Genomic DNA, 27,648 nt, shown 5'->3' on the forward strand with positions numbered 1-27,648 from the left:
TACTGAAAGCCCAGTTGGTTTCTATTAGCACAGACTAATAATAATATACTACGTATACAATTAGTGAATTTTATTTCCTATGATTTATAATTAATTCTCACGAACAAGTATTCCACCCTCAAAAACTTCCATGATTACTGTTCCCTTTAATCATTGACACTTACAATTATTCCACGTAATTTCATCTAGTAAATAACGATCTTGTTCTTATGACGAACGAAAGCTATATACAGCGAGCAATAAACGTTTAAAATGTCATCGTCTCAGTACGATTCCGATTACATACCGCATTTTATTCCACTTAAAATGCCTCGTGACCCGTTCATTGTTCAATGGCATTTTTTTCTATAGGAAATGCTATGTTAATCGCACTCACTTATTCAAGAGATGTCATAGAAAGCAAAGAAAGGAATATGACGTCAGAGTGACGCACAAAAACTTATACGTCATAGATAGGCGATGTGCTTAGAATTTAAAACGCACCTTCGAATAGTGTGAATGAAATTTTGAATGTTTTACAATTCAAAGGATGGATAAAAAAAGCTGAATTGTACTCGTTGATAAACAGTATTAAACTCTTTGCCATATACAGTGGCGTAGCTAAGGGGACTAGGGCCCTGGTGCATAGGGAAAGAATCGGGCCCTCCTCCTCCCCTCTTTCCGCGTAATTTGAACTTATATTTGCCTTCAAAATTATAGATAAGAATAAGAATAGAAAACAGTACGTGAACTTATCCCTAGTAGGCTATTTAACCTGGATGGATTTCCATATGTCGTCTCTATTAGAATCTCCATGTGTTCAATAGAAAAAAAAGGGAATAAATAAACAACGACGCACATGACAATATAGAATATTTATTATACAGATGAGATTAATAGGATAAACGGAAAAAACGATTTTTAACAGAATTCCCCGCCCAATTAACAATCTCTTGCGCGCTTTAATTTTTGCGAATTCGTCTTTAATTTCACTCAAATCCAAGTTTGATGCCGCCTCATTTTCTATTGCAATTAACGATAAATGTCGGAGGCGATCTTGTCGAATGCTGTTTCTTAAATAATTTTTTATAATCTTCAATTTACTGAAAGATCTTTCTGCTGCCGCGGAAGTAACAGGAATTGTATGAAACAGTAGCATCGCTGTATACACTTCCGTAAGGTCACATTCGAGCACGCCATATTTTGTTATAATTTCTTTACAAAGCTGGCGAATATTATACATCCAACCATAATCATCTGTCGACCTATCGATAAAGCTATCGACAATCCTTCCGTAACTATACAAATACGCAAATACCAATCATTTACTACTCGCCAATAATCCGTATGAATTGTTTTTTTTTTTCAAAGCTGAGGTTTGAGGGCCCCCTGAGCTCCGGGGCCCTGGTGCACTGCACCACCTGGCCATATGATAGCTACGCTACTGGCCATATACATGCTTGGTGTAAAGAACATAATTAAATCACGTACATGAACAGAATTCATTCAAATTTCAACTTTACAAAAGAGTAACTAAAGAGCTCTTGCAACCTGTCCAACGAATCCTGTTTCAGAATTCTATAAGTACTAGGTATATTAATTCCTAAATTCTTATATTTTAATCTATTGTTATTGTATAGTAAAATAATCGATAAGATGACAAAAAAATATAACGCGTTTTTACAAATAATCGTACTTTAATTATCATTTTTATATAAATTATTCTTAAGGGCCCTTAGTAGGTGAAAACGGAAAAATGGACTGTTTTCTATGAGCTATTAATCCATACTAATATTATAAATGCGAAAGTAACTCTGTCTGTCTGTCTGTCTGTTACTCAATCACGCCTTAACTACTGAACCAATTTGCATGAAATTTGGTATAGATATATTTTGATACCCGAGAAAGGACATAGGATAGGTTTTATCCCGGAAATCCCACGGGAACGGGAACTATGCGGGTTTTTCTTTGACTGCGCGGGCGATGCCGCGGGTGGAAAGCTAGTTGAAAATATTGAAGTTTTATCGCACTGGGATGATGGGATGACTGTTTCCAAAACACGATTGGAAAAATTTTGCTCGATAAGAAAAATCCTGAAGTTACCTCTAAAATATCATATTAATGCTCACTACAACCGTATTTTACGATAATAATTCGTATTAAATCACAAATACATAAGTAGGTATTTACCTTCTCGATTTCGTGACTGTTTTAGGTTTAGAAAATACTAAATATTTTCATTCACTTTTTGATAAAAATGTGAATGGCGCTTACGATTTTTAGTTTCGAGCACGTTGATTCCATACTAAACGCGGACCCCCTCACCCCTTACCTCAGGTCCGAATAGCTGAATTTTCGCTGACCACCTAACACCCCTTAAAGCGTCTAGGTAGGTATTCATTTTTCTAGAAGTACGTATATTATGTTAAAAAATGTATTTTCTTATGAAATGCGCATCCGGTGCCATTGTCATATGAAATTGTTTTTCATATTTGAATTCATTGAATAAATATTTTTTCTCTGGTCAGGCGCCATATTAACATTTACGTAAGGATTACGGTTGAGCGGAAAAATATCTATTACTAGATTTCCGCCCGCGGCTTCGCCCGCGTTTTCAAAGAAAAACCCGCATAGTTCCCGTTCCCGTGGGATTTCCGGTATAAAACTATCCTATGTGGTAATCCAAGTTACTCTCTATATACGTGCTAAATTTCATTGTAATCGGTTCAGTAGAATTTGCGTGAAAGAATAACAGACACACACACACACATATCCTCACAAACTTACGCAATTATAATATTAGTAGGATTGAAAGGAAACACATTCGTCAATAATATAAATACGTCAGGAGCTTCTGGAAAAAGGGAATCCCTTACATAGTTTTGCAATTTTAAAGACCTTTTGAGAAGAAACAAGCCGAAAAACCAATTGAAATAAATAATCGAGACGATTTTACCTGCATTAAAATTGTTTTGTTAACATTTTAAATTATAACTTTTCTGCATAGAAAAAGAAAATAATTGGAAAAGAATGGAGAAGTCGTTAATTCAGTTTTATATAAAATTTTCTCAATATGGACCAAGCTAAAAAGTATTTTGAATATCTTATGGCACATGACTATAAAGTGGAAACTTGTGTGAGTTCATATATGATCCATAAAGTGGAAACTGGTGTGAGTGGAACTACGGCGTAACGTCAAATAAATAGGCATCAAATGAACTCCTGTTTTGGAAAACATTATACCCTTTTCTACGCGACACTTTATAGATTTGTGACGTCGACACCAGCAGATAATAAATGACGCAAGCGAGACACCTCCATGAATGTTTCATGGCATCGTCTTACGGGTAACGAATCTAAATACCTAGGAATTTATAAATAAAATCCACATTCCTTAATCGGCCACTGCGCAGTGACATTTTGTTGTTTTGCAGTTATTTAATACCTGACTCTTACTAAATTCAAATGTTTTATTTTTTCCGAATTTTGTTTTTGTTGCTTAGTTCAAAACAACTTTATCGATTGTCACCGATTCGAAATATCCTTGCAATGTTGTTGTCGTATACGCAATAAAAAATATTCTTGTTTATATAATAATGTAGAGATGGAAGATTTTCTAGCCTGATTTACGTATAATATTACTAATATGCATAAATTACTGTCATTTATCTAAGGAGTATAAAACAGGGTTTTGTTATATAGGTATACTGTACTTAAAGCATAGGTAATATATTTTGTAATGGGTTAGTTGTCAATTATTGGTATAGGAAAAAACAACAGTACTTATTCCAAAATACTGCTCAATGGTCAGTCCATATTTAGCTTAAACGCAGTTTAGTCCTCATACAAGTTATAATTATTGAAATTTTCAAAATTATAAACTTTCATATTATGCCGCAATAGCGAACCTACATCGTCTACAGACTGCCTAAGGCTGCTGTCACGACTGACTCCGGGCAGGCTAAGTTTGGTATACCCACAAAAAAAGTTTGATAAATCTGTACTGTTCAACACTAACAATATATTATTATAAAGAGCCTATCGGTAATATTACATTTATGCCCGTTTTCACCAACAACCCGTAAAATTTAAGTGTCACCTAAGTCAATTTAGGGGATAGGTACCTAACGTAAAATTTGCTTCCACCGACAGATAAGTGTCACCTAAATCGTTAGGTTCGGTAGTGATTTTAAGGGTCCCTTAAACTAAGGAACCCTTACTTAGGAGACTGTTTAGGGGTTATTGGTGAAATCGGGCATCAAAGTATTTTAGTTGAACGAAGAGAGAACATATTCTGAACGAACATTTAATTTTTAAACTCGTTCTTTTTAAAAAAATTGAAGTTATTAAAAATGTAGTTTCACACAAAACAATTTTGAAACAACAAACACAAAACATACGGTCTACGTCAAATAAAAAAATAACGTTTACTTATTTCCTAACACTAAATTATTTTTCGCGCCATCTACCGGTATCTGTATAAACAGCTACATTGGCGCATGCGCATTGCGCACCGTTTTATTTGAAGCAAAGAATTAGTGTTGCAACTCATCGCTAGATGGCAATACTAATATTGTATTTTGTTGTTTGATTTTTTTTACGATTCTAGTCGCGTTTTATGTAATGTATTTCAAAAATATTTTTAACAATTATTGTTACCTACTTGTAAATAAAAGAAATAAAGAATTCTGAATTTAATTTGAATATTATTATTTCTGTTAATTAATAATGGTAGGTAGGTGTATTTACATATTATTTTTAAACGCAAAAATATTTACTAACGATTAAGAACTTTAGGTCCGAATAGAAAAAAAATGCCAAATGTCGATGCTACGGAGATATACCTATTTTATTTTACAAAAAATATTGGAAGTAGGTAGGAGTTTTCCTACAATATTTGAAATTAATCTACGAATTAGGTATCCAATTTATCGAGCAATTTTACATATTATTATTGTAGTATAGATTGAAGATTAGAATTTACATTTTGTAAATCATGTTGCATCTTATTTCTTCTACTTTAAATACGTAAAGAAAAACATGGACTAACCAGTTTCCTACCAGATGATTGACCAATTAAACAATTAAATCGAATTATTTCGTTAGCCCAATCATCAACCTATTAAACTTGATTAGCCTCCAAAGTTTTTATATCATCAAAACGTCTTGTTAATAAAATAGGTCTAAAATCATCATAATGAGAATGTCTAATTCAGTTTATAATAAAAACAAGCGTGTGTGCCGAGCACACGTGCCAGAAGTGAAACTTTTTTTGCAAGATTCAAAGATACCTTCTTCTTTCTTCTTCTTCTTTTTTTTCAAATGGCAACTCCCGATCCTAGTGAGGACGGATTCTGCCAATATCAGGTTTTGAACGGATGGTCAGTCAAAGATACCAAAATCGTCGCCTTACTCCATGACGTGACGGTACGGTATTGCCATGACGCGAACTTGAAACTTTACCCTCAACGCGCTTATAGAAGTTTCACTTCAAAACTGCATCCAATATTTACAACAATGAAACAATTATTAAAAGTGTAGGTAATAAAATGAAAAACATATTGTTCAAAGAACCAAAGAAGTCCTGCCCAAGCCCAATCGATTAAATATTATTAAATTTTATAACGATCTTTAGATACCTAGGTACCTGTTCTATATTATGATAGTTCATGTATAAAATACACACGAATTATTTAAACTTTAATTTCATAATTTTAATTTAAAGTAAGATGTTTTTAATTTTAGCATCTGCCTGCCATCCATCAATACGCAATCAATCAAAAAAGGTTTATCATAATTTTAAATCGAAAGTTGCTCAATACACAAACTTGATAGTTAAGCTTTGTACATAATATTAAAATTTCAAATATATAAAATGCACATTTTTATGGATTAATTTTAAATAAATTGTATTTTTTTATTACTTGCAGCCTTCTTGCTGCAGATTAAGCATGATCTCATTTCGTTTTATATAAATTTACGCAATATAAGTACTAATACTGAAATTTAGTTCGCTTAATTAGGTTTATCTTTTAAATATCAGATTACCTTGTGAAAAATGAATAAATCTATATGAAATAATAGTGATGCAATAATGCCATAAAACACTAACCTTTCTGAAGGGCCTATTCGCGTCAGCCGAGCTCGGAAGGTAAAAGTCCACAATCCCCAAGAGGCAGTCATCACACCGGCACACATCACTGGGCAGCGACGACATTGAACCAAAACTGCTACAGCTGTCCAAAGAATCGGTCCGAACTAACTTCCCGGTACTTAAAGCTTCCATTTTTGCAACTAATAATGACTCCATTAGTGATCTCGGGCGCGCCGGCGAGCGGGAGCGGCGCGGGAAGTCAGGGGACAGAGTTCGCTCAAACAGATCCGGGGATAAGGGACGGTGCCGCGAGAAATCGAGCGACAGGTCCGGGGACAGCGCCCGGTGTCGGGACAGGTCTGGGGACAACGGCGCGACCAGGTCCGAGGAGGTCGCGCGCGACAGCGGCGGCGTCACGCTGCGACAATGTGACGATGTCATTTTGGTCGCCCGCATTTGATCACTCACACTAATTTACACTGCACTCGTTTCCTTATTCGTTAGTTCCGGCCCTAATTGAATTACACCATAGAGGTTCACTAGCGAGACAATTTGTGTGGTATTTCGTGCACTCTGTAAATAACTCAATGTTGATCGATGCCCATGTTTTTGCCAATGTTTATTTTTATGGTGCGGCTTTCGGTATTACGGTTACCGTTTTAAGTGTGTCCACTGTTTAAACAAACTGCTTTATTTATCGCTCCTTGCATTGTATGGCTGGTTATAAAATGAACCGCCGTTAAAAATTCATGGCACGCACTATGTAGCCTTCGCAAGCCATGTCGAGATACACATGAAGTACAAGGAAATATTATATATTTTTTTTATTTTATGATGTGCTTTTGATTGATGATCTGTATAAATAATAATTTGAGAGATGGCCCTGCCATTGGTTCATAGCTTTTTTGGAATTGTATTTCATTTAAAACACAGACGTATGTAAAAATAATGATGATTTTATTTCAGTAAAGAGATTTTGAAAAAACGTTCTATGTATACTAGTAGTTATAGCTGAAGAAGATGTTTCAGAAATGTTATGGACGACTATAAGACATAAAAAATTGTGTAATATGCAAATATCACGCTTCGGTCTTCTTCGATCGATATACATTTAATAAATATTGTTTGTGATGTAATTAATTTGTTATCTACCTATGTACCCTTTAGTTATATATTTATATCGCATAAGTGCAGTACCTATATTTGTATAGAAATAATTGATAATGTTTGATGAACCGAACACAAGTATAGTCTCTCGCTAGACTCTGGTAATAAAAAAATGACTTTTGCAAATGTCTGGTTTCTGGATATTTTAAAATGTGTCTTTTGTAATCTGAAATTTTTCAAATTTTTCAAATCTTCTTCTGAAATCTTAGTTATCTAATCACCTATGACCACTTACATACCTACGTCCTACCTACTACGAAAAACATAACCTAATTAATGGAATTAAATTAAATATGATTATTTTTCATAGGTAGTACTCTGAGAGCGAAGATACCTAGTAGTAGGTGGTAGTAGGCTTATGAATTTGACAATTGCAAAAAATTAAATTAGAAATTAGATGTATTTTCATTTTCTGCGTTTCATAGAATTATTATTTTTTACTGATATGTAGGTATGCTAAGCTTACGGCACTACATTTTTCTTTTAAATAAATAAATCAAAGAAAAGTGCTAAAGTATCGTCACCATGGGCGTAGCTAGCCATGGGCTCAAGGTGGGGCAACAATAAAAAAATAATATGTAACTAGCAACTGTATGTACACCCAAAGTCATATCCAGGTCTTCGAACCTCAAATGCCGGTGGCACGGCCGGCGGCTGTGCCGCCGGCATTTGCGAAGGCATTTGCGAAGGCATTTGCGAAGGCATTTGCGAAGGCATTTGCGAAGGCATTTGCGAAGGCATTTGCGAAGGCATTTGCGAAGGCATTTGCGAAGGCATTTGCGAAGGCATTTGCGAAGGCATTTGCGAAGGCATTTGCGAAGGCATTTGCGAAGGCATTTGCGAAGGCATTTGCGAAGGCATTTGCGAAGGCATTTGCGAAGGCATTTGCGAACGCGCTTGCGAAGGCATTTGCGAACGCGCTTGCGAACGCGCTTGCGAACGCGCTTGCGAACGCGCTTGCGAACGCGCCTGCGAACGCGCCTGCGAACGCGCCTGCGAAAGCGCCTGCGAACGCGCCTGCGAACGCGCCTGCGAACGCGCCTGCGAACGCGCCTGCGAACGCGCCTGCGAACGCGCCTGCGAACGCGCCTGCGAACGCGCCTGCGAACGCGCCTGCGAACGCGCCTGCGAACGCGCCTGCGAACGCGCCTGCGAACGCGCCTGCGAACGCGCCTGCGAACGCGCCTGCGAACGCGCCTGCGAACGCGCCTGCGAACGCGCCTGCGAACGCGCCTGCGAACGCGCCTGCGAACGCGCCTGCGAACGCGCCTGCGAACGCACTTGCGAACGCACTTGCGAACGCACTTGCGAACGCACTTGCGAACGCATTTGCGATGGCATTTGCGTTGGCATTTGCGAACGCATTTGCGATGGCATCTTCTTTACCTTGAAAACTTTTTTACAACACTCACTTCATTCTGTGTTTTTGTGAAAGTTTTTTTTTCTAAGGCCCATATTTTTTTGAGTTTTTTATTTTTTTGAGTAACTCACGTGACACGTTCTATAGAACGTGAAACGTAAAACAAAAGTGAAATTGGATAAGATAGTGGGGTAACTAACTGTACTACACTCATTTTTCTTGTAGTTCATGTAACATAGAAGCCTCAGCTATTTTTTTTTCGTGTGTAATTCGTTATTCGAATTATTCTTATTCAAAACACCTTATTGTTCACCTACCACATCACGAAATAGATCCAAAATGTGTCCCTATCTTCAGCCGTTTGGTCGCTGGGCGTATGACAATTATTTGTTAATCAGTCATTGTAGAGGTAAATAATACTAATGTTTTGGTCTCATTTTCTGTGTCGACTGTCGACTTTCGAGAATCGAGTGTGAATTTTCTTACGGATATTAAGCTTAGTAGTTAGTACCTGGATAATTCAATTTTTAGATTTGGTTAGGTACCTTCCAGGTCAAAGCCTGGGTGGGGCAAGCGCCCCACCCTGCCCCACCGTGGCTACGCCCATGAATTCGTCACTTTCAAGACTCGCCTGTTATCATACGGTAACAACAGCCTGTCTTCCTCAACATACTAACACTACAACCACCCACTTATCTAATTAAAATATAACCATAAACTATCCTTAAAGTACCACAAAATATGGTCACCATCTCATTTCTATTCCAAACGCTGACGCGCGCTGGGTGGTCACCGTGTAAATGTGCCTCCCAACATGGGGTACTCATTACCCAGTTGCAAAATCATCACTTAGATTAGATTGTACTTGTCGCACTTGACCATCAATGGTTATATAGCTATATAAATATTTTAGCCGGCTGTCAGTATAAATTTGTGATAAACATCGACGTAGGATGGCGTCGATTCGAAAACTTTAACTTTTTTTACGGATAGAACTGGCCAGATAGAAAAAGTTTTTACTTTGACGTTTTCTTTTTTTTCAGAATGAACAAGCCAGTACAAAAAAATGTTTTAATTTAATATTCGTTTCTTTACAAGTAGAACTGGCCAGACAGAAAAGTTTTTCTTTTGATAATTTGTTTTTTTTTTTCAGATATAAATAGCCAGACAAAAGTATTTACTAGGGTTTGAAAAAAAAAATTAGATCGCGAAGAATGCAATAGTTGTTTTTGTCGCTTGTTTGCAATTTGGGTAAGCGAGGTTAAGCTTTAAGAAAATTTAAAACCCGTAAAAACTGTTAATAACATCCGAAAGGGCTATTATATGTGAGAACTTGCTAATTATTATCCTTACTGATCAGTGGTTTCACTGAGTACCTACAGTCATTAAGGTTCATGCGTACAGCCATATGGTGAGCCAAAACCGCTGTTTTAAGCAATTTGGTCGATAAGGGCGATAAGGCTTTCCAGAGTTCACGAAAATAATATTTATTGTTAAGAACTTAACACGTATGAAAATTCGTCATCTTTTTAAATAATGTATAATAATAAATACCTACTTTACGACTGATTATAATAATTTACGTTTATAGTTTAGGAGCTTACAGAACAGTTTTCAATTTCAATAAACTATTTTTTAATTACTACTTATATAATGTTTCTGCGAAATATAACAGATACTATTCAATCATCCCATATCTATATGACATCTGAAATTGTCTGCGACACATCTAGATAATGCTTCAGATGCTTTTACGAAAGCACAAAATATTGATCTATAAAACGACGCTAAAGTTACTAACTCTACACGAACATTGAATTCAGCCGAATTCTAATAATTTCTCGAACAGAAACGTATAAATTACAATCAATTATATTATTAAGTAACGTAACGGCACCAGTCTTGTACAGATTAAGGAAAAAATTCAAGTTTTTTGCAAATTTCTCATAGGTTTTTTAATTTTATTGGATATTGTTTTTGAATACCTTTAGTTCAATGTTAGTTTAACATAACCATTGTTAGAAAAAAGATTACAATGCATAAATAATGAAGTTATTAATAAATTAAAAAACCACTTTTTTGCACCAGTGTTGGACAGTTAAAATCTAATGATGGACACCCAGTTTTGGACAACATCCAGTTATGAACACCCATTTATGGACTGTACCTAAAGTTGTTTCTCCAGTTATTTACACTTGGAGAAGACTTATAGTTATCAATAAAATGTTGCAAATGATGATTGGAATACAATAAATCTGGGATGTATTTATAAAAAATTGTATTTATTAATTATTTTGCATACTTATAATATTTTAAACAGTCTTAATTTCCATTTTATAGGAAAAAATTGGACAAATGCGTACACGATTTCGAATATCGGATGTCTCTTTTTAACGGTTAAAGCTAGTGCGTCGTACTCTTTAGTTATCTCAGTGGTCGACGGGAGCTAGAGGACGGTGCCTGTATCGTTAAGGTAAGTCCCGCCATTTTTGATTTATCGAAGTGTTGCACGCCTGCGAGACGTATGTTTAGGCTTTGTGTAACATTCAACTAAGATTAAGTGATTTTACTTTTGATTGTTTTTCGTGTATTTTATATCTTTTTTCGGCATTGTTTCAGTTATAAATATGTTACGGTCCAATATATCAAATAAAGACGATATTATCACAATTTTCAACGGAGAAGACAGTCCTCACGAGGATTCAGATTCCAAAGTTGAGGATGACCAGTTATCGACGACGTTCAAAACGAGGACGAAAATTATGAGATGTCTGAATTCGTTGCGTCATTTCAAGATCTGAGCCCTCTGAAGAAACTAATCCAACCATGAATGTCAAAATTAGAGTGTATATAAATGTAAAAAATCTGTGTGTGGCGAGCACAAGGTTGATTTATGTGTAGTTGGTGTAGTCTATTCCTAAAGTTAATCTAGTCCTCTAAAAGCTGGTTAGTTGTAATGTTTGATCTAAAAATATATAATTAGCGTAAAAAAAATTGATACTCTATAAAAATAATGTAAGTATGTTTTAGTTGATTTTGAAGAAGTTAATATTTTTGTTCCAATTTATGCATATTGTTTTTTTTGTTGTAACAAGCACCTGTAATTATAATTATAATCGATTACAGTGTAGTTTTATTTTTAGTTTATTTCCCAAATTCAAATTTCCGCTTTATTAAAACAATAAAAATTATACAATATACCTAAAATAAGAGCTATTATATGTGTACGCCTCTGAGACGTATATTAAGGCTTTGTGTACGTTCTATATAGATTAGGCTTCTAGGGTTAAATAAGAGTTATGTCTGTTAAGAAAAAACAATATGGGTTTTCTATTAGGTATTACTCAATAAGTCAGGGATGAAAAATATAACTAAAAAAAGTACTGCCACACATCCATCCATTTTGGGAACTCTTCTTCTTCGTCGTATCACTACTCTAGTCAGAGTGAAGGGTGGTCAACATGAGGTTTGAAGGGTAGATGTTACTCGCTTCACGATGTTCCACCATATCTCTCTGTTTCCTGGCATTCCGCTACACTCGTGAAGTGAACCGCCAATAGCAGCCTTAATCTGATCGATCCATCGATATGGATTCCAAATTGTAGCACGAGGCAAAAAGCTTCTTTTAAACTGTTGTCAAGATGGTGTGGATTAAATTTAAGCGGTCTGCTGCTAAATTGGAATGGATCGCTATCCAAACAGTTCATCAGAGATGATAGATGCGTTACAATGCGCTTATGGGTGCGATTTATCTACGCAGTGATAGAGGATGAAGCGAGAACGAGTCGCACAGCACATAATGACCCATTGTTCTAAAATATATTCTTCATGTTCAGATATATATTATGTTGTTGGACCCATTGAGCAGACCTTAGGACTTTTAACTGATAGTTTATTGTGCAAAATTATTCTTGGCACTTCAAATCCTTCAGCGGCTTTTGTTACTTTATCCCCATTATTAGGGCATTGATTGCATTACCAATTTGTCGGGGAGTGTAATTTTAACAAAAAATATCAATGTCCATTATAGGAACCAAAGCAAATCCAGTCATGGACAATTGTTGTACAATATTGGAACCCTGTGTTTGAAATGATCGTGATAGGTATATTATTAATCAGAAAGAAAAGACAATATAGAAAAGCGCATGTAATTAATATCTTAAAAAAAAGTTTAGTTTCGACATTTGTCCATAAATGGATATATCCATAGAATTAAATCCAGTTATGGACACTGACGAATTTTATTTAAACAACTTAATTAACCTATCATGATACTAAATCGTATAATATTTCGTACACTTAACTACTATAAATAAAAGGAATGTCAAATTTTGCTAAGATTTATACAAAAATTGTTAAAAACAAAATTGTGTCCTCACTTCCTTAAGGATTTCCTTAGTAAAAACGGACTTCTTAGAAACGAGTCGCAGCAACTAAACACAAAGTTATGCCATCTTCAAACATTTTGACCGAATAAGACGAAGTGTCGTATTTTGATAGTTTATGAACCAAACTTTTATTTTAAGTATTGCCAAATTATATAACGTTTATTTTGGTCTTATTATTTTAATTTTATATTTATTTTGTCCATTACTGGATGCTTGTCCACCACTGGTGCCGTTACCTTACCTACTTTATGATCGATTATTATTTTCGAACAACAATATTTAATGACCAATTGTACAAGCCATCGTAAACTGACAATTTTAATGATTATAAAATTATCTCGGTGTTTTCGAATTAAAATTATTAATGGCGATTGGCGATGCATTCACGATTACGCGCCTGAACACGCCGCGAATGTCGGCTGAAATTTATGTTACTACAAATTAATTTATTACCAATGTTGCAAATGAGATTAAATAAAAAAAAAAAGAAATATAAAACTTATTCACACACGATCGAAATTTGCAAAGCCGCATACCGATTTTACTCACGGCGGTAAAATAAAAGAAATTTATTGTAATATATTTAAAATTTATCGGTTTATCGACGAATAAAGCCTGAATAGCTTATGATAAGATCGATGCTGGCTCATTGATTATTAATGTGACTTCTATACTAAGATCCGCTCATGGTATTTCTTGTTTTGACGCTCATAAATAAATACCGTAAAAGGGTTTATTTTATTGGTAACAGAGGTAAACTATAGGGAACTGGAAACGAGGCGGGAAAAGCGTTGGAAATATTAGCGAGCAAAGATGGATTAACGGTCATTACAAATAGAGCTTTTACTTATTGCTCGAGGAATGTACCGTTATCGTCGTATATTTATGCCAATTAATATGAAATACCTAGAACATAATTTTGATACAAATAAATTGGCACTGTATCATTTTCCAGCAAATTAGAAAATTTGCTACAATTTTACCGTTTTAAATCTATTTCGCTAGATATACAATTATATGCTTTTTCAATTGCCTTCTTTTCTTTAACCTTTTTCCAGAAGTACACTCATATAAACTTTTACACTTTTAGTTCAAAATTCACTTTCCATACTGAATTACAACACACCTTTCCACGGCACGAAAACCAAAACCACGCACCAAATTACCGTAACTTGTTACCTATATGAAAATCCAGACACAACTGTTCATACAGTCTTCCCCACCAGAATACTATACATACACTAGGTTTGAATCAATCACGATACTCATTTGCCTATAATTAAGTTAACAGTTGACATGCGCAGACCACGCCTCCCATCGGGCATGCAAATTAAGCCCCTCCTTCATATACCTTCATATATTTACCTATAGATACACCGTTTAGTAAAAACTCCACGATTAATGAGGTAAGATAAGTATTTCGTGTTATTCAGAACCGTTTTTAGACGTTTCATTTGAATAGCGTCGTGGAAGTATGCGAAGGGAAGCTTTGGTGTTTTTAGTAGACGGTATGCAAATACATGTTCATTAGGTCCATTATTTATATCTTCTTTTAGTTTATGCATTGCTGTTACGAAATAATTCTTTACCAAGAAAACAAAAGCTCTTAGCATGCGTAGAGACTTAACTTTTACTTAGCATAGAGACTAATCTATACATATAATAAATCTGTAGAAGGGTCAATTCTGTACATTGAAAATATTGAAAAAATAAATAGCAGGGGGTGTTACTGGATCGATACCAAACCCAAATATGTGATTAAAAAAATTTTTGTCTGTCTGTCTGTCTGTCTGTCTGTCTGTATGTGAAGGCATCACGTGAAAACTAGCGGTTCGATTTCGATGAAACTTGGTATAATTATACCTTATTATCCTGGGCGTAAAATAGGATACTTTTTATCCTGGAAAAATACGTAGAAAAAAAATAATCTTAATTTTTCAGTTTTATCCATAGACGTTGTTCCGTAGAACCGCGAACACACGTTGCGTATTATTATAGGCCTAGCCGTATTTGGGAATTGGGTCCAATAGATATTTATAAGATGTTATTGTCAGAGGTACTCAAAATGGATAAATAAACCATCCACGCGAAGACCGACATCCGCGCGGACGGAGTCGCGGGCGGAAGCTAGTACTTTCATATATATCTATAATATCTATAAGTACTGTGTTTGTATTTACATTTATTTCTACGTTCAACTTGAGTGACATGAGCGAAGCCGCGGGCGATTGGTTTACTTTAAAATGGACAGTCAAATACAGTACAAGTACCTATACAATATAGTAGAGATTATAATGGCCAATTTAGTGTTGGTAATGAATGTAATAATGTTTTGAAATAACATATCGTACGATTTGTTATTATACAATATCAATACATTATCCATAAAGAGTCCTGAAATAATTTATAAGTTGTATGTTACTATATAGTTTTTATTTATAATACGTAAGTATATACGTTACGAGTAGTTATCCCATTATTTTATCGAAAAAGCTCAGTTGCCTTACTGTTCATATCTATTTACTGTGTCTATGCATTCGATCTGTGTTTTGTTTTTTTTTTCTACATGCTTTGTATTTTGTTATGTTAATATCAACTTGGTTAATATTTTTTTTACATGTTATTTCAATAAATAAAAATCGTTTCGGTAACATCAATGAGTTTAATTAATGTTCGTAAGTTTAATTAGTCGAAGAATGTGTGATTACATGATTTTGTTAATTAAATGACGGTATGCGCTTACAAATTGCCTGGTAAATAAATTGGATATTTAAGTACTTGTGTATTTTATGTAGGTATTAAATCTTTTTGATATTAATTTATGAACTCGATTTTAGATTAAATAAAATTCACTTCTCCAGCTGCCGTAGAATTAACTCTATCAAAGTTAAAATTATTTTTCAATTTGCTCTTTATAGTTTCTATTTATGTTATTGAAAAATTTATTAGAAACGAAAATGAAGGAACCTAAACGAAAATAATCATCGCTATAAAACATAATTGCTAAAATTATATTTCTGTACTAGCTTCCGCCCGCGACTCCGTCCGCGCGGATGTCGGTCTTCGCGTGGATGGTTATTTCTCCATTTTGAGTACCTCTGTCAATAACATCTTATAAATATCTATTGGACCCAATTCCCAAATACGGCTAGGCCTATAATAATACGCAACGTGTGTTCGCGGTTCTACGGAACAACGTCTATGGATAAAACTGAAAAATTAAGATTAATTTTTTTCTACGTATTTTTCCAGGATAAAAAGTATCCTATTTTACGCCCAGGATAATAAGGTATAATTATACCAAGTTTCATCGAAATCGAACCGCTAGTTTTCACGTGATGCCTTCACATACAGACAGACAGACAGACAAAAATTTTTTTAATCACATATTTGGGTTTGGTATCGATCCAGTAACACCCCCTGCTATTTATTTTTTCAATATTTTCAATGTACAGAATTGACCCTTCTATAGATTTATTATATGTATAGATTAAAACATAGGTAGCGTGTTCTTAAGTGTCTTTCCTCCAGATTAGATTCTGATTTCTGCGCCATTTTTTTGAAACCTACATCTACCCTGATCGTATGTATCGAATAATAGAGGCAATATATTTATGACTAATATAGATCGAGCTTTTAAATAAAATTTAGACTGTAGTGATTTACGCTATATCTCTGTTCACTAGGAGGCTTTCAGGCTCTATCTAGCAATAAACATAATCACGATTAAAAAAAAATAAAAAATACCACACACACATAGCTATAAAAGTTTAATAATAATAATTAAACCATATTATGTGACAGCCCAGTCATACTATTTTATCTATAACATTCAACATTCAATGTGTGCGTGTCGCATACATGCACCAGTTAACTTCAATCATTCATTCTGACAGACAAATGAGTACATTGAATTGCGTAAAATATAATGCGTACGAGTGTCGTGGAAAATCGTCTGTCTGTACAGCGTACAATCATAAATATTTCAGCCTACAAGCAATGCGTGGTGGTAACATGGACTTACTCGTAGTTTATGTTATAGCGAGGTATCTACTTGAATGTAAAGGAGATCGTGTATTTATTAATGTGCCGTAGCATAGATAACACATGACCGTAGGGCGTAGGCGAATGTTTCCTTAGTTTGATGGTATAATGTTGGTCTGGAATTTGTACTGAGCCTCTCGTATAATATTATCCAGTTATTAGTTGGTATGGAGTGTTAATTACGTAATTTTTGGGGCTTAAATTGTGTATTATTATGTAGAGTCAAAATCTCTACATAATAATAAACAATTCAAAAATAAATACAAAATAAATAACACAAGTTCTAAAAAGATATAATGTGAGTTAGGTACTTCTTCCTTAGACCAAGTTGACCAGGATTTAAATGTAGAAGTTTTGAAATAGTTGGTGATTATAAATAAAAAATATTTTTATCGCATAAAATTGAATCTCGATGCAAATAAACTGAAAGCGACGCGACGCGGACGGTTCCAAATCTTTCAAGCTTATCCCTCAAAAGATATACATATTACAGATATGGAATTTCATGTGCTTTATTACTTTTTATATCTGACGTTTCAATAAGATACCTTTCAATTAAAAAAGAGCAACGTCGGAAAATCACAAAATTCCAAGCAAATCTGATAAATCTTTCCAGCTTAATAAATATTACGGCGAATGAAGTGAAAACATAAAGTTGATATTTCTGTGTTAATGAAACCTCGTGTATTTTGTAGAATTTATTTCATTACGAAGTTTATTTATTTATTTATATTACGAGATTAAGGAAAAGTTTTGATCGCTTTAAAGAGCTTTTTTTTTAAGTTTTCCTATGAATATTTTGATTATATTAGATCAATGAACCTTGAGAAAGCACACTTTTCATATAATATGTTACTTATATACACTTTTTACGCATTTTTATAGAGACGCTTTCGAGGTAACTTTTACTTTCATGTACAATTAAAAATACTAACATATATCGTGATAATTGATTAAATTCTATTATGTTCTAAACGATACAAAATAGATCGTTAAATTTTTTTATCTTATTGTTTACTTATTTGTAAAATTCTGATCAAAACCAATCCAAAACACTCATAAACATACACACTTAAGCATATTGCGGATCATTAAACTATCATAACATAAAATCTGACAGATTGCACATATTAAGTATTGAGGTGAGTGGATAATCGTACTTCTAACGGATATGAGTCCTAGAAATGTTATTAAAACTCACTCTACGTCTGATTTATGTCCTTTAGATAATCTGTGGTGATGGAAACACTGGAACGGGTTCCATGGAAATATAAACATACGTTTATTTATTGGGAATTAAATTGTTAGATATGTATCGAATGTAATCGGTATAATATATTACTGTTTGTGTTTTACTACTTGATTTTGTATTGAAATATGTGATTTACAAGATAAAAATGTTAGCAAGAAGTTTACTGTCAGTTGGGCAGTCGTAAAATATGTTCAATTATTACTTTTAAATATATATTTAAACAGTAGAATCTATACATATAATAAAATCGTAGGAAAGTCAAAACTGTACATTGAATATTTTTTTAAAAGAATACTTGGGCCGTGATCTATAATCGATATAAAAGCCAAAAACATAGTTTTTAGAATTTTTGTCTGTTTGTCTGTTTGTCTGTTTGCCTGTTTGTCTGTATGTTTGTCTGGGCTAATCTCCAAAAGTACTGCATAGATTGACTTCAAATTTTGCATGAATATTACTAACAGGTCGGGTGAGGCTATAGGCTACATATTATCAAGCTATCACCTACGGGGGAGGAGCTGTGAACCTTTATTTTTCTTACATATTCCGTGTACTACGACAGCGTACAATCTAAAGACTCATGTTTAAATGTTGTTTTTGAGTAAGCCATGCTATTATCTACCTTTACACTATAAAAACTACGTCATTTATGTAATTTTGGCAGAGAAACAGTTAAATGAATCTTAGCAGTATAAAGACAAATTTGAAACAGCGCCATCTATAGCCAGTGTTATAAAAATCAAACACACATTAACTATTGGAAATTAATAATTAAATGACGCTTATATAAATGTTGTTTGACAATATCTAGATTGAAACTATAAAAATTATGCCATTTAAGTAACTTGGGAAGAGAAACATAGTTTAAAGAATGTAAGTTGTATAATGTTAATTTTGTAACAGCGCCATCTATGAGATTTCGTAAAAATCAAATCAATTTACATGTTAACACTACTGAATACACTGTTGAAAATTAATAATTTAAATATAATCATGTTATTTATTTAACTCTTTAACCCATATCTTCCCTTCCCTATAAGGTATATTTCGTGTAAATAATAAATATACTACATTTTTTTAAAGTGAGGGTAGATGTTTATTATTTTAAGTAAAACTAAACACCATTATCTACAGTAATTAATCTAATATTGATTGTGTTCATTAGTTACAATTTTAAAAATCTTCGTGTTTTATAAATTTACCGCCCGCGGCTTCGCCCGCTTTGTCTAAAACCTAATAAATTATATACCTTGCTCTTGAATTAGTCTATTTATTTAAAAAACCGCATCAAAATCCGTTGCGTAGTTTTAAAGATTTAAGCATACAAAGGGACATAGGGACAGAGAAATCGACTTTTGACTATTGAATGCCATAAAACCAAAAATATCAAATGCAATCTTAGTGTTTTGTGAATTTTCACCATCATGCGTTCCCACTAAAGGTAAGTTGTTACATACAGGTATTTATTTTTTTATAATGATAGCAATTCATGTGTTTTGTTGGTATTTTTTTTTTTTTTTTTGTATAGGCACCCGTCATCACAGGGTGTTCGCGCCACCTCTGGATTATAGTCCAGAGACTTTTCTTGCCTTTTTTTTTTTTTTTTTTTTTTTTTTTTTTTTTTTTTTTTTTTTTTCAATTTTTAGAAATATTAACATACTGGTTAGGTATTATATTATTACACTTTTTGAATGAAATAATAAAATGATGAATTGATGAATTCTTTTATATATGACTTTTACAAGATTTTGAGGTGCATTGGGAACAGTAGTTTTTGATAAAATTTTATTTGTAAGTAGCTTTTTTTATAGATTTACAGTTAACTTTTGATTTTTTTATTTACAGATTCAATGCTCATAAAATTATATCGCCTTTGGAAGACGATTTCTGCTGACAATTTTACAACACCACTTGAAAATTGATGATTTGATGATAAAGATAGTGGCAGCGAGGATTATGTGGAAATTAGTAATCATCCGCTTCGTTAATTTTTGACTGAAGTTAATGTCCAACGTCCAATGGTTCAATCATTGATCAATATCAATAATAGTGTTAATCATAATGGTTCAATCATTGGAAGTATCTCGGGAAATTTTGGAGGATATTTTTCAGGAAGGAGAGGAGGGGCAGCCAGCCACATATCAAACTACTACGTTTTAGTACCGAAAAAATGTTATTGCCAAATGAAACGTAAATTTTGCACTCACAACTGTACAAGTAATGTTTTTATTTTGACTTTGCGGTTATCTGATTATAATATTTATCGTTATGGCTATCGAGGTACCGACCGTACTGGGATCAGAGTACATGATATACAGTTCATCATCCAGGATTGCTAAGAGCATTTTCACACTGAAAAAGATGTTTTCTTTGAATCGTAGTTGCTTCATTTATTTATTTTTAATCATTTTACATAACTAATATGTTTTATATTTTATAAATATATAATTTTCATTATTTATAAATAAAATGGATCCAACATAACTTTGTTGTGTATCATTTCTCTATTAATAACCCATAGGCATATTTTCCGAGCGCCCCATTTAAGTTGCGGTCCTGAAATTATAAAAAATTTATGTATACTTTTGCCAAATATGTATAAGCTCATTGCTCAAGCTCATTTTTACATAAAAATAACAAAAACCAAACTACTAAATAAAATAAATTATGTAAAGATTTTATAAGAAAACACAGTATATTTATTAGGAGACGGTGATCTCTTCCAGGCAAAAGATATTCATCAGCTCAATAAAATTGAATAGTATGTTGTTAGTTATTCTTTAGATTCACAATTGTAATGAGCATTTCCGCATGCAAGTTATTTCAAGTAGTATCGTATCATAATATTATTCGATCTCTTGAAGATGAACATGAGCATAAGCAATAACTAGAGTAGGGACGCGAATATTACAATTATTTGAGACAAGAACGATTAATATTTGTTTAATGAAAGATTAAGAATTGAAATTATTCAGTCTCTGAAAACGGACGAATAGCGAGAGGCCCGTCTTACTGCAGACGATTTCGTCATAGTCTTGATGACTTAGAGGTAAACAATCTACGAATTCGGTGGTGTGGTCCGACAAATATAAAAGTGGGTTTGCTTATAACCTCATAATTTATTACAGATCATCTTCTGTATAGGCGATATTAACGTAGTATGTTCTTTGCATGCTTTACATGCTTTAAAGTGGAGTAAGGAGACGGCTTTCGTTTGAAGATACACCGGAACCTTTGAAATCACTACTTTTAGAGGAACATACTGTGCAATCTAAACTGTTATTAGACAATATTCGCTCTTATAGTAGTGCGTTTCAAATGATCCTTTGGTGCTCAATAATTATCAGAAGGTCCTTTCATGCTTACTTTTAAGATACAAGGTCAAGTTTACCATTTGATAGGATCCCTTTTGCCTGAAGGCCAACCTAAGTTTGTTTAAATATATTTTGTATTCGACTACAACGAATAGTGGAATACAAGAAATCAATATTTCTCAAATTTAAAACTGAACTCATTTCACAATTATTTTAGAACAGGTTAATTCGTATGTATGCAGTTTTAAATCGACATTAGAAGCTTTTCCTCAAGATGGTGATATCGGCACTCAGGAACTCCCTGGACGTGTTATAACGCCCAGGCCACAGTATTACAATTTTTCCTACAGTAGAGCAACGAATGTATTTTCGCATAGCAACGGAGGGGAACTCGCGGGGGGTCAAGGGACGCGGGCCACGTACCACAAACATGCTTAGTTTGTGGTACCGAGCGCGAAAGAAAGTCATCGTGTTTTTAGTAAAGTTACTATGTATACTGACGTAATTTAGTACTTAGGTACATATTCTATAATGGTGCGCTCAAACTGTTAATCTACATTTAATTTAGATTATTATTTGAAATACTAAGTAATGTAGAATTTAAATCACATTCATTCATGTTGTCTTTAGATTTTAAGATTTTCTTATCAGTGTTCAATTTTAATGTAGTTAAATTTTATAAGAGACAATAATTAAGAACATTCAAAAATAAAGTGTCACGTATTTTTTTTTAAACGACGAATGACGAAAAACGACGTAATCGCGGACGAAGTCGCGGGCAACAGCTAGTACGTATATAAATTTATATAAAGAAGGTAATCTTCTTAATCATCTTCCTAGTAATTAATATAATAAAAATATACCAGCTAAGAATCCAAGCCGCTCTGCATTTAGCCGATAGATAGGTATATTTTGTTACTATAACTTAAATGGGACTTAAAAAATCAATTGTAAGTAGGTAAGTGAATTAGGAGAAAACAAACAAAACGCACCCGACAGATGCCAAAGTTAGTTTATCTAATAACCAGCAAATTAAGACAAATGAGCTGTATTTATACTTAACGCAAATACATTATGCATGTACGAGTAAAAGTAGTTAAACACCCAAAAGCACTTAATTGTGTGATTGGCGATAATTGAAGGGATTTATTTAGTAAAAGGGATCATTTAGCAGGCGTTTTTTGTGCCGCGTTTCAATTGATACCGTGAATTGGTATGAAGAATCAGAAAGTCGCCCTCGATCGACGTCGCGGCGACATTAAACTCGTCTTAGGGACAGCATACATTTATTCGTATAAAGTTAAGAAATTACTACGCATATTATATGCATATTTCTGTGTATTAACACAGTTAAATGAAGACTCAACTTTAAAGAGACCGTATCTTATACTATAGAAATAAATATAATAACTATAATAAGATGCCATTATTGATTATAGCGCGATATATTATTCTGCGAATTAAAAAGCTCAATACAATCTTTATCTTCAGTAAAAAAATACTCACATCACAATATCTGCTATTAATTATTTTTTACACTTGAGATCGTGATCGTGGATCGTGTATTTTCTTTGCACAATGTATTATTTTTCGCAATATATTTATTTTCAACTCTCATAGGTATACCTGTCTCCATGTTCTGGCAACTATTATATCGGCAGAGTAGTTTTATGATATACAAAGCTGAATCTCGCGGTCAAGTGTGTGCAGTCCCTCAATAACGATAAACTTCCAAGGAACCGAGACGTAATATCTCGAGCTTTTTATCAACCTGTACATTTTTGGCACAGTATCGGCAGCGTTTTGATTATCTGATATCTGTTCACCTTGTTAGGAAACTTGTTTGTTCTTAACATTGTCAAAATCTAAGTGCCTTACGTGAGTTTATTTTATAAATGTTGAAGTGGTGGTATATTCTGTATACTACATATTACGTAGAATGTAGATGCTTCTCTTTCTATATTCTCTTATTGTAGGTACATTAGGAAAAGTCGTGTCGATGTTCTAATTTATTACATAGGGAAAATATCAGTTCAGTTCTTATTCATATCTGCTCTTTAACAGACCACCAGAGAGATTTCTTTGTATTATTAACGTTATTCGTTTATATTTCACACAGTAATAACACGCTACAAAAAATAACGGAACCTTTGAGGCATCGGTAAATGTAATTGCATGCCGATGATTTGCACAATCAATCATTTCATCGTACTCAACTCAAACTCAAACAATTATTAAGTCAAGTCGAATTGTTTAAAAAATTACTTATAATGGTAATAATTAGTTACCACTAGGTATGCAGAAAGGATTTTAGAGAGGAGTCGTTCTGCTATTTTCTCTTTTTAAAATGGAAACGGGTATTATAATTCCCATCAATCCATCATCTATAAATCCTTATTATATTATATATAGAAAAAGCAGTGGGATACATGGAATAAAACAAAATATATAAATAGATCGTGTAGGAAACACTTCTGCACATAACTTTTTCTGCAAGACGTGAATTTAATTGCATCAACCACAATACATTTAAAAAGTATCAACACAACATGTTTCATTGAATAATAATTATTTTATCAAGTATCGAGAGGTGTCACTCCGATTGCATTTAACATGTCAAAATACGAGAACGTAAACAAACTCAAATGCCACTGAAACATTTTTACATAAACCGCAATAAATTGAACAAAAAGTCATTTTAAGGTGAAATGAGACCCAAAACAGACGTTTCGAGCTCACGGAGAATTAATTTTTTTGTTCAAAAACTACCAATTTGATTTTTTTTATTTATCGATTTATTTAATTGAAGAGTTGGTCTAGTGACGCTTGGGCACCGAAACACGATTGAAAAAAATTGCCTCGATAGAAAAACGTTGTGAAGTTTCCCAAAAATTAAACGGAGAATCAATTTCATTTGGACAATAGTAAAGTAATATCAATGAAACTTTATCCACATCCACTTCCAGTCAATTCTTGAGAGACGTGCGGGATTAGATTTTACAACTAGTACATCAGGAATTAAAAAAACATATATTTATAAATTATGAGCACAAAATTGCGCGTAGGCCGGTCGCTTCCGCCGTTCTGCCTCCTGTTAGTCGACGCCAACGCGTCTTAGAGAGCAGTCCTGTACAACTTTTTCGCGCGATGCCGTTGTCTACTCGCATACGTGATTTAGTGTTAGTGATACTAAAGTTTTTCATAATCATGGTGAATTTTGGTGGCCAAAACATTGATGTGGTGAGAACATTAGGAAGAAAATGTTGCGAAGGCAGATGAAAAAAACTACAGTTATTGAACCTAAATAGGTAAGTTTAATGTTTATCATGCTTATTTATATTTATTATGTCTTTCGGCCGCTACAAGTCTAAAGATTTCAACTTCCAATATTTTGATTACTAGGTATGTTTACAAGTCTAAATTGAGAAACGCATAGATCAAAATTTGATAGCTACATATTTTTATTTGTAGTAAGTAATAAATATTATTTTAGTTTTTTTAGTGGTATATGTTTACAAAGTCTGAATTTACTAACGCACAAATCAAGATTTTAGAATTTTATGCACTCCGTATTTATATTTATTTATAATTTTATTATTGGTATAGATAAGTAATGTTTTAGTTATTTTTTGAGATTTCATCTTCCAATAAATATACTACTGATTTGTGTATGTATGTTTATTTCTAACAGCGAAGCGCGACCACGAAAAATCCGATGAGCAGCCTGCAAGCCAGGACGCAATAAAAGACAAACCATGATTACCGGAAACTGATGAAGATCAGACAGTTTCACATAGTACCTTTTTTGTAAGTTTATCTTATGTCATTTATTTATAAGTCATAAGATTGAAGATAGTAAAATATTTCAGACTAGTGTAAGTTATCACTTACAAGTGAGATCAGAAACAACCCTATTGCGTATAACTTTTTTGTTTTGTTTTTTTTTATGATGACATACAGCGGCATTCTCGATTTGTTTGTCAAGAAATGTGAGTTCGCTTTCTAGTTTTTTCTTCAGTAACAAGCGAAGATGTCAGCATCGTTTTATGGAATTTAATTTAACTGCAGATGCGATCGCTCAAATTACCTACGCGTCCGTTTAATTTTAAGGAATGGAAAAGCGAGTTTTACAACAGTTGTTTCCTTAGTAATTTTTTCACAAAATCTCAGTGAACAATACCTTTCCATGGTGCTCACTTTAATTTAAAGTTCATAATTGAAACGAAAATATATTATTTTTGTTTCTTTATTGGTAAGTACTTGAGTTTATTGTTATAATTGTTGTTTATTTTTAGTCTATTGTCTCTTCTTTCAATTAGATAAATTAATGGTGTTGTAATTTTATTATTATTTATACGTAATAAAATTAATTTCGTCTATTTGCCTGCAAATAGTCCAAAATAAAAATTGTAAGATGCATTTTTTATCAGAAGCACATTAAAATTCAAAATTTTGATGTATTAACTCGTAAAAATAGAAACATCGCTACCAAACCACGACTCACGAGTAGTGGTATAGCAAAAGCTTAATAGTACCTGTACTACTTATCTTTTACTCCGAATTTAATTTTAATTTATTATAATTATCATTATAGAGAGCACATCCGTCGCTTGGCATTAATCCTGATCGCTAAGTAGATGCAAACGAGTTGAAAACCAGTGTGAAGTTAGCACTTGTTATAAACTAATCCTTATCAATCCTTATTATATATTCATAACATTTTATGTTCTGTGACACTCATGGCAATTTTAATTTGCAATTAATATGTATTATGTATGTTAATACTTGGTCCAAATCGAATTTGCGTTTTCGAGTAATAAGCTTAATAAATAGTACCTAAGTATTAAACTAATTTTTATTTTATTTGCACCGTCTAATCCCGGATTGTATTTTTATGTATGAAAATATATAAAATCTGTTATTTTACAAATATTGAATATTTATTACATTTTTCCATAGAAAATAATGACACCCAACAAAGGTAAGAATTTAGAAAAATGCACACTATATTTTATGAATGGGAAAATAGCAGCCTCAAATAAATAGATGTTGTTCAAATTTTCAACAGTTCATTAAACGCAGCTTGATGAAAAGAGAATCTTTTTCTATTTACTCAAAGCTCAAAGATAGTTACTACATGTAAGTGTCTGTAATAAACATGAAGATATTTTTTGAATATTTTATATGAGTTAAAAATCCAATTTACAAAATTGCAATGTCAAGATTGCCATTTCACTACCACGCACTGTTACCATCACATCGTAAATTTTTGACTAATTGTGTTGACATTTAAAAAATGTTACGTTTAAATCCGTTTTACAGGATTAAGGGCAGCCAATTAAGTTAATTTAAAAGTGTTATTGTGCGAAATTAAGGGGCTTTTAGAAATGTTTGCTGGCACTTGTTTATTATAATAATTGTCAGTCATTACCATGACTCGTCGTTAAAAGGTTTTCGACTGTTAAATATTGTAAGTCTTGTATTTACATACGCGATAATTTTACCGAAACAATTTTTTTCTTAATTTGAAAAGCTCTTAGCTTCTTTATAGAGATATTCAATTTAATTGCAATTAAATATCTATTAAAAATAAAAATAATATATTCGCACTAATTAAATAAATGTAATATCTCTGAAGGATCAGACACATGTGCTTTTATTCAAGTTGACAGAAAATAATTGTCCTGCTAGAAACAAATATGTATGAGACTAATTGCTTGAACGAGCTTTTAAGATCTCTGATAAAATATAAATCTATCCATCTTTTTTTTTCAATTTATAGGGTTCCTTAACTAAAATTCTAGTACTCAAGTTTGAACGAAACATGCTAAATATAATAAAATGCAAGAGAAAAGATACACCACTTTATATTATTAGAGTAGGTACATACTTATTTTAACTACGCAAGATAAAAGAGATTTTATAGAACACAAGTTGAGATAAAGTAGGTAATGATTTAGATGAAACTTTCGTATTACATATAATATCTATATCTAATATATATTATAAAGGCGAAAGTTTGTAAGTATGGATGTATGGATGTATGGATGTTG

At 33.1% G+C, this 27,648-nt stretch overlaps 1 protein-coding gene and 1 long non-coding RNA gene across 3 annotated transcripts in view; one reads left to right on the forward strand and one right to left on the reverse strand.

The window, feature by feature from the left end:
• The window catches only part of LOC123697438 (inositol-trisphosphate 3-kinase B), an 80,053-nt gene that overhangs the window by 44,599 nt on the left and 7,806 nt on the right, over nucleotides 1-27,648 (reverse strand). Inside the window, exon 2 of one of the 2 annotated variants that reach the window (XM_045643957.1) lies at nucleotides 6,092-6,646. In XM_045643957.1, coding sequence (XP_045499913.1) covers nucleotides 6,092-6,529 — 438 coding nt within the window. In that variant the 5' untranslated portion in view covers nucleotides 6,530-6,646. Of the gene's footprint in view, nucleotides 1-6,091; nucleotides 6,665-27,648 lie in introns of those variants that run through there. The other variant, XM_045643958.1, reaches the window with a different exon arrangement.
• On the forward strand, nucleotides 10,970-11,721 carry LOC123697441. Its single transcript, XR_006752238.1, has 2 exons — nucleotides 10,970-11,073; nucleotides 11,220-11,721. It is a non-coding gene; the product is annotated as an uncharacterized LOC123697441 (long non-coding RNA).

This window comes from Colias croceus, chromosome 14, assembly GCF_905220415.1.
Source record: "Colias croceus chromosome 14, ilColCroc2.1".
Taxonomy (NCBI): Eukaryota; Metazoa; Arthropoda; class Insecta; order Lepidoptera; family Pieridae; genus Colias; species Colias croceus.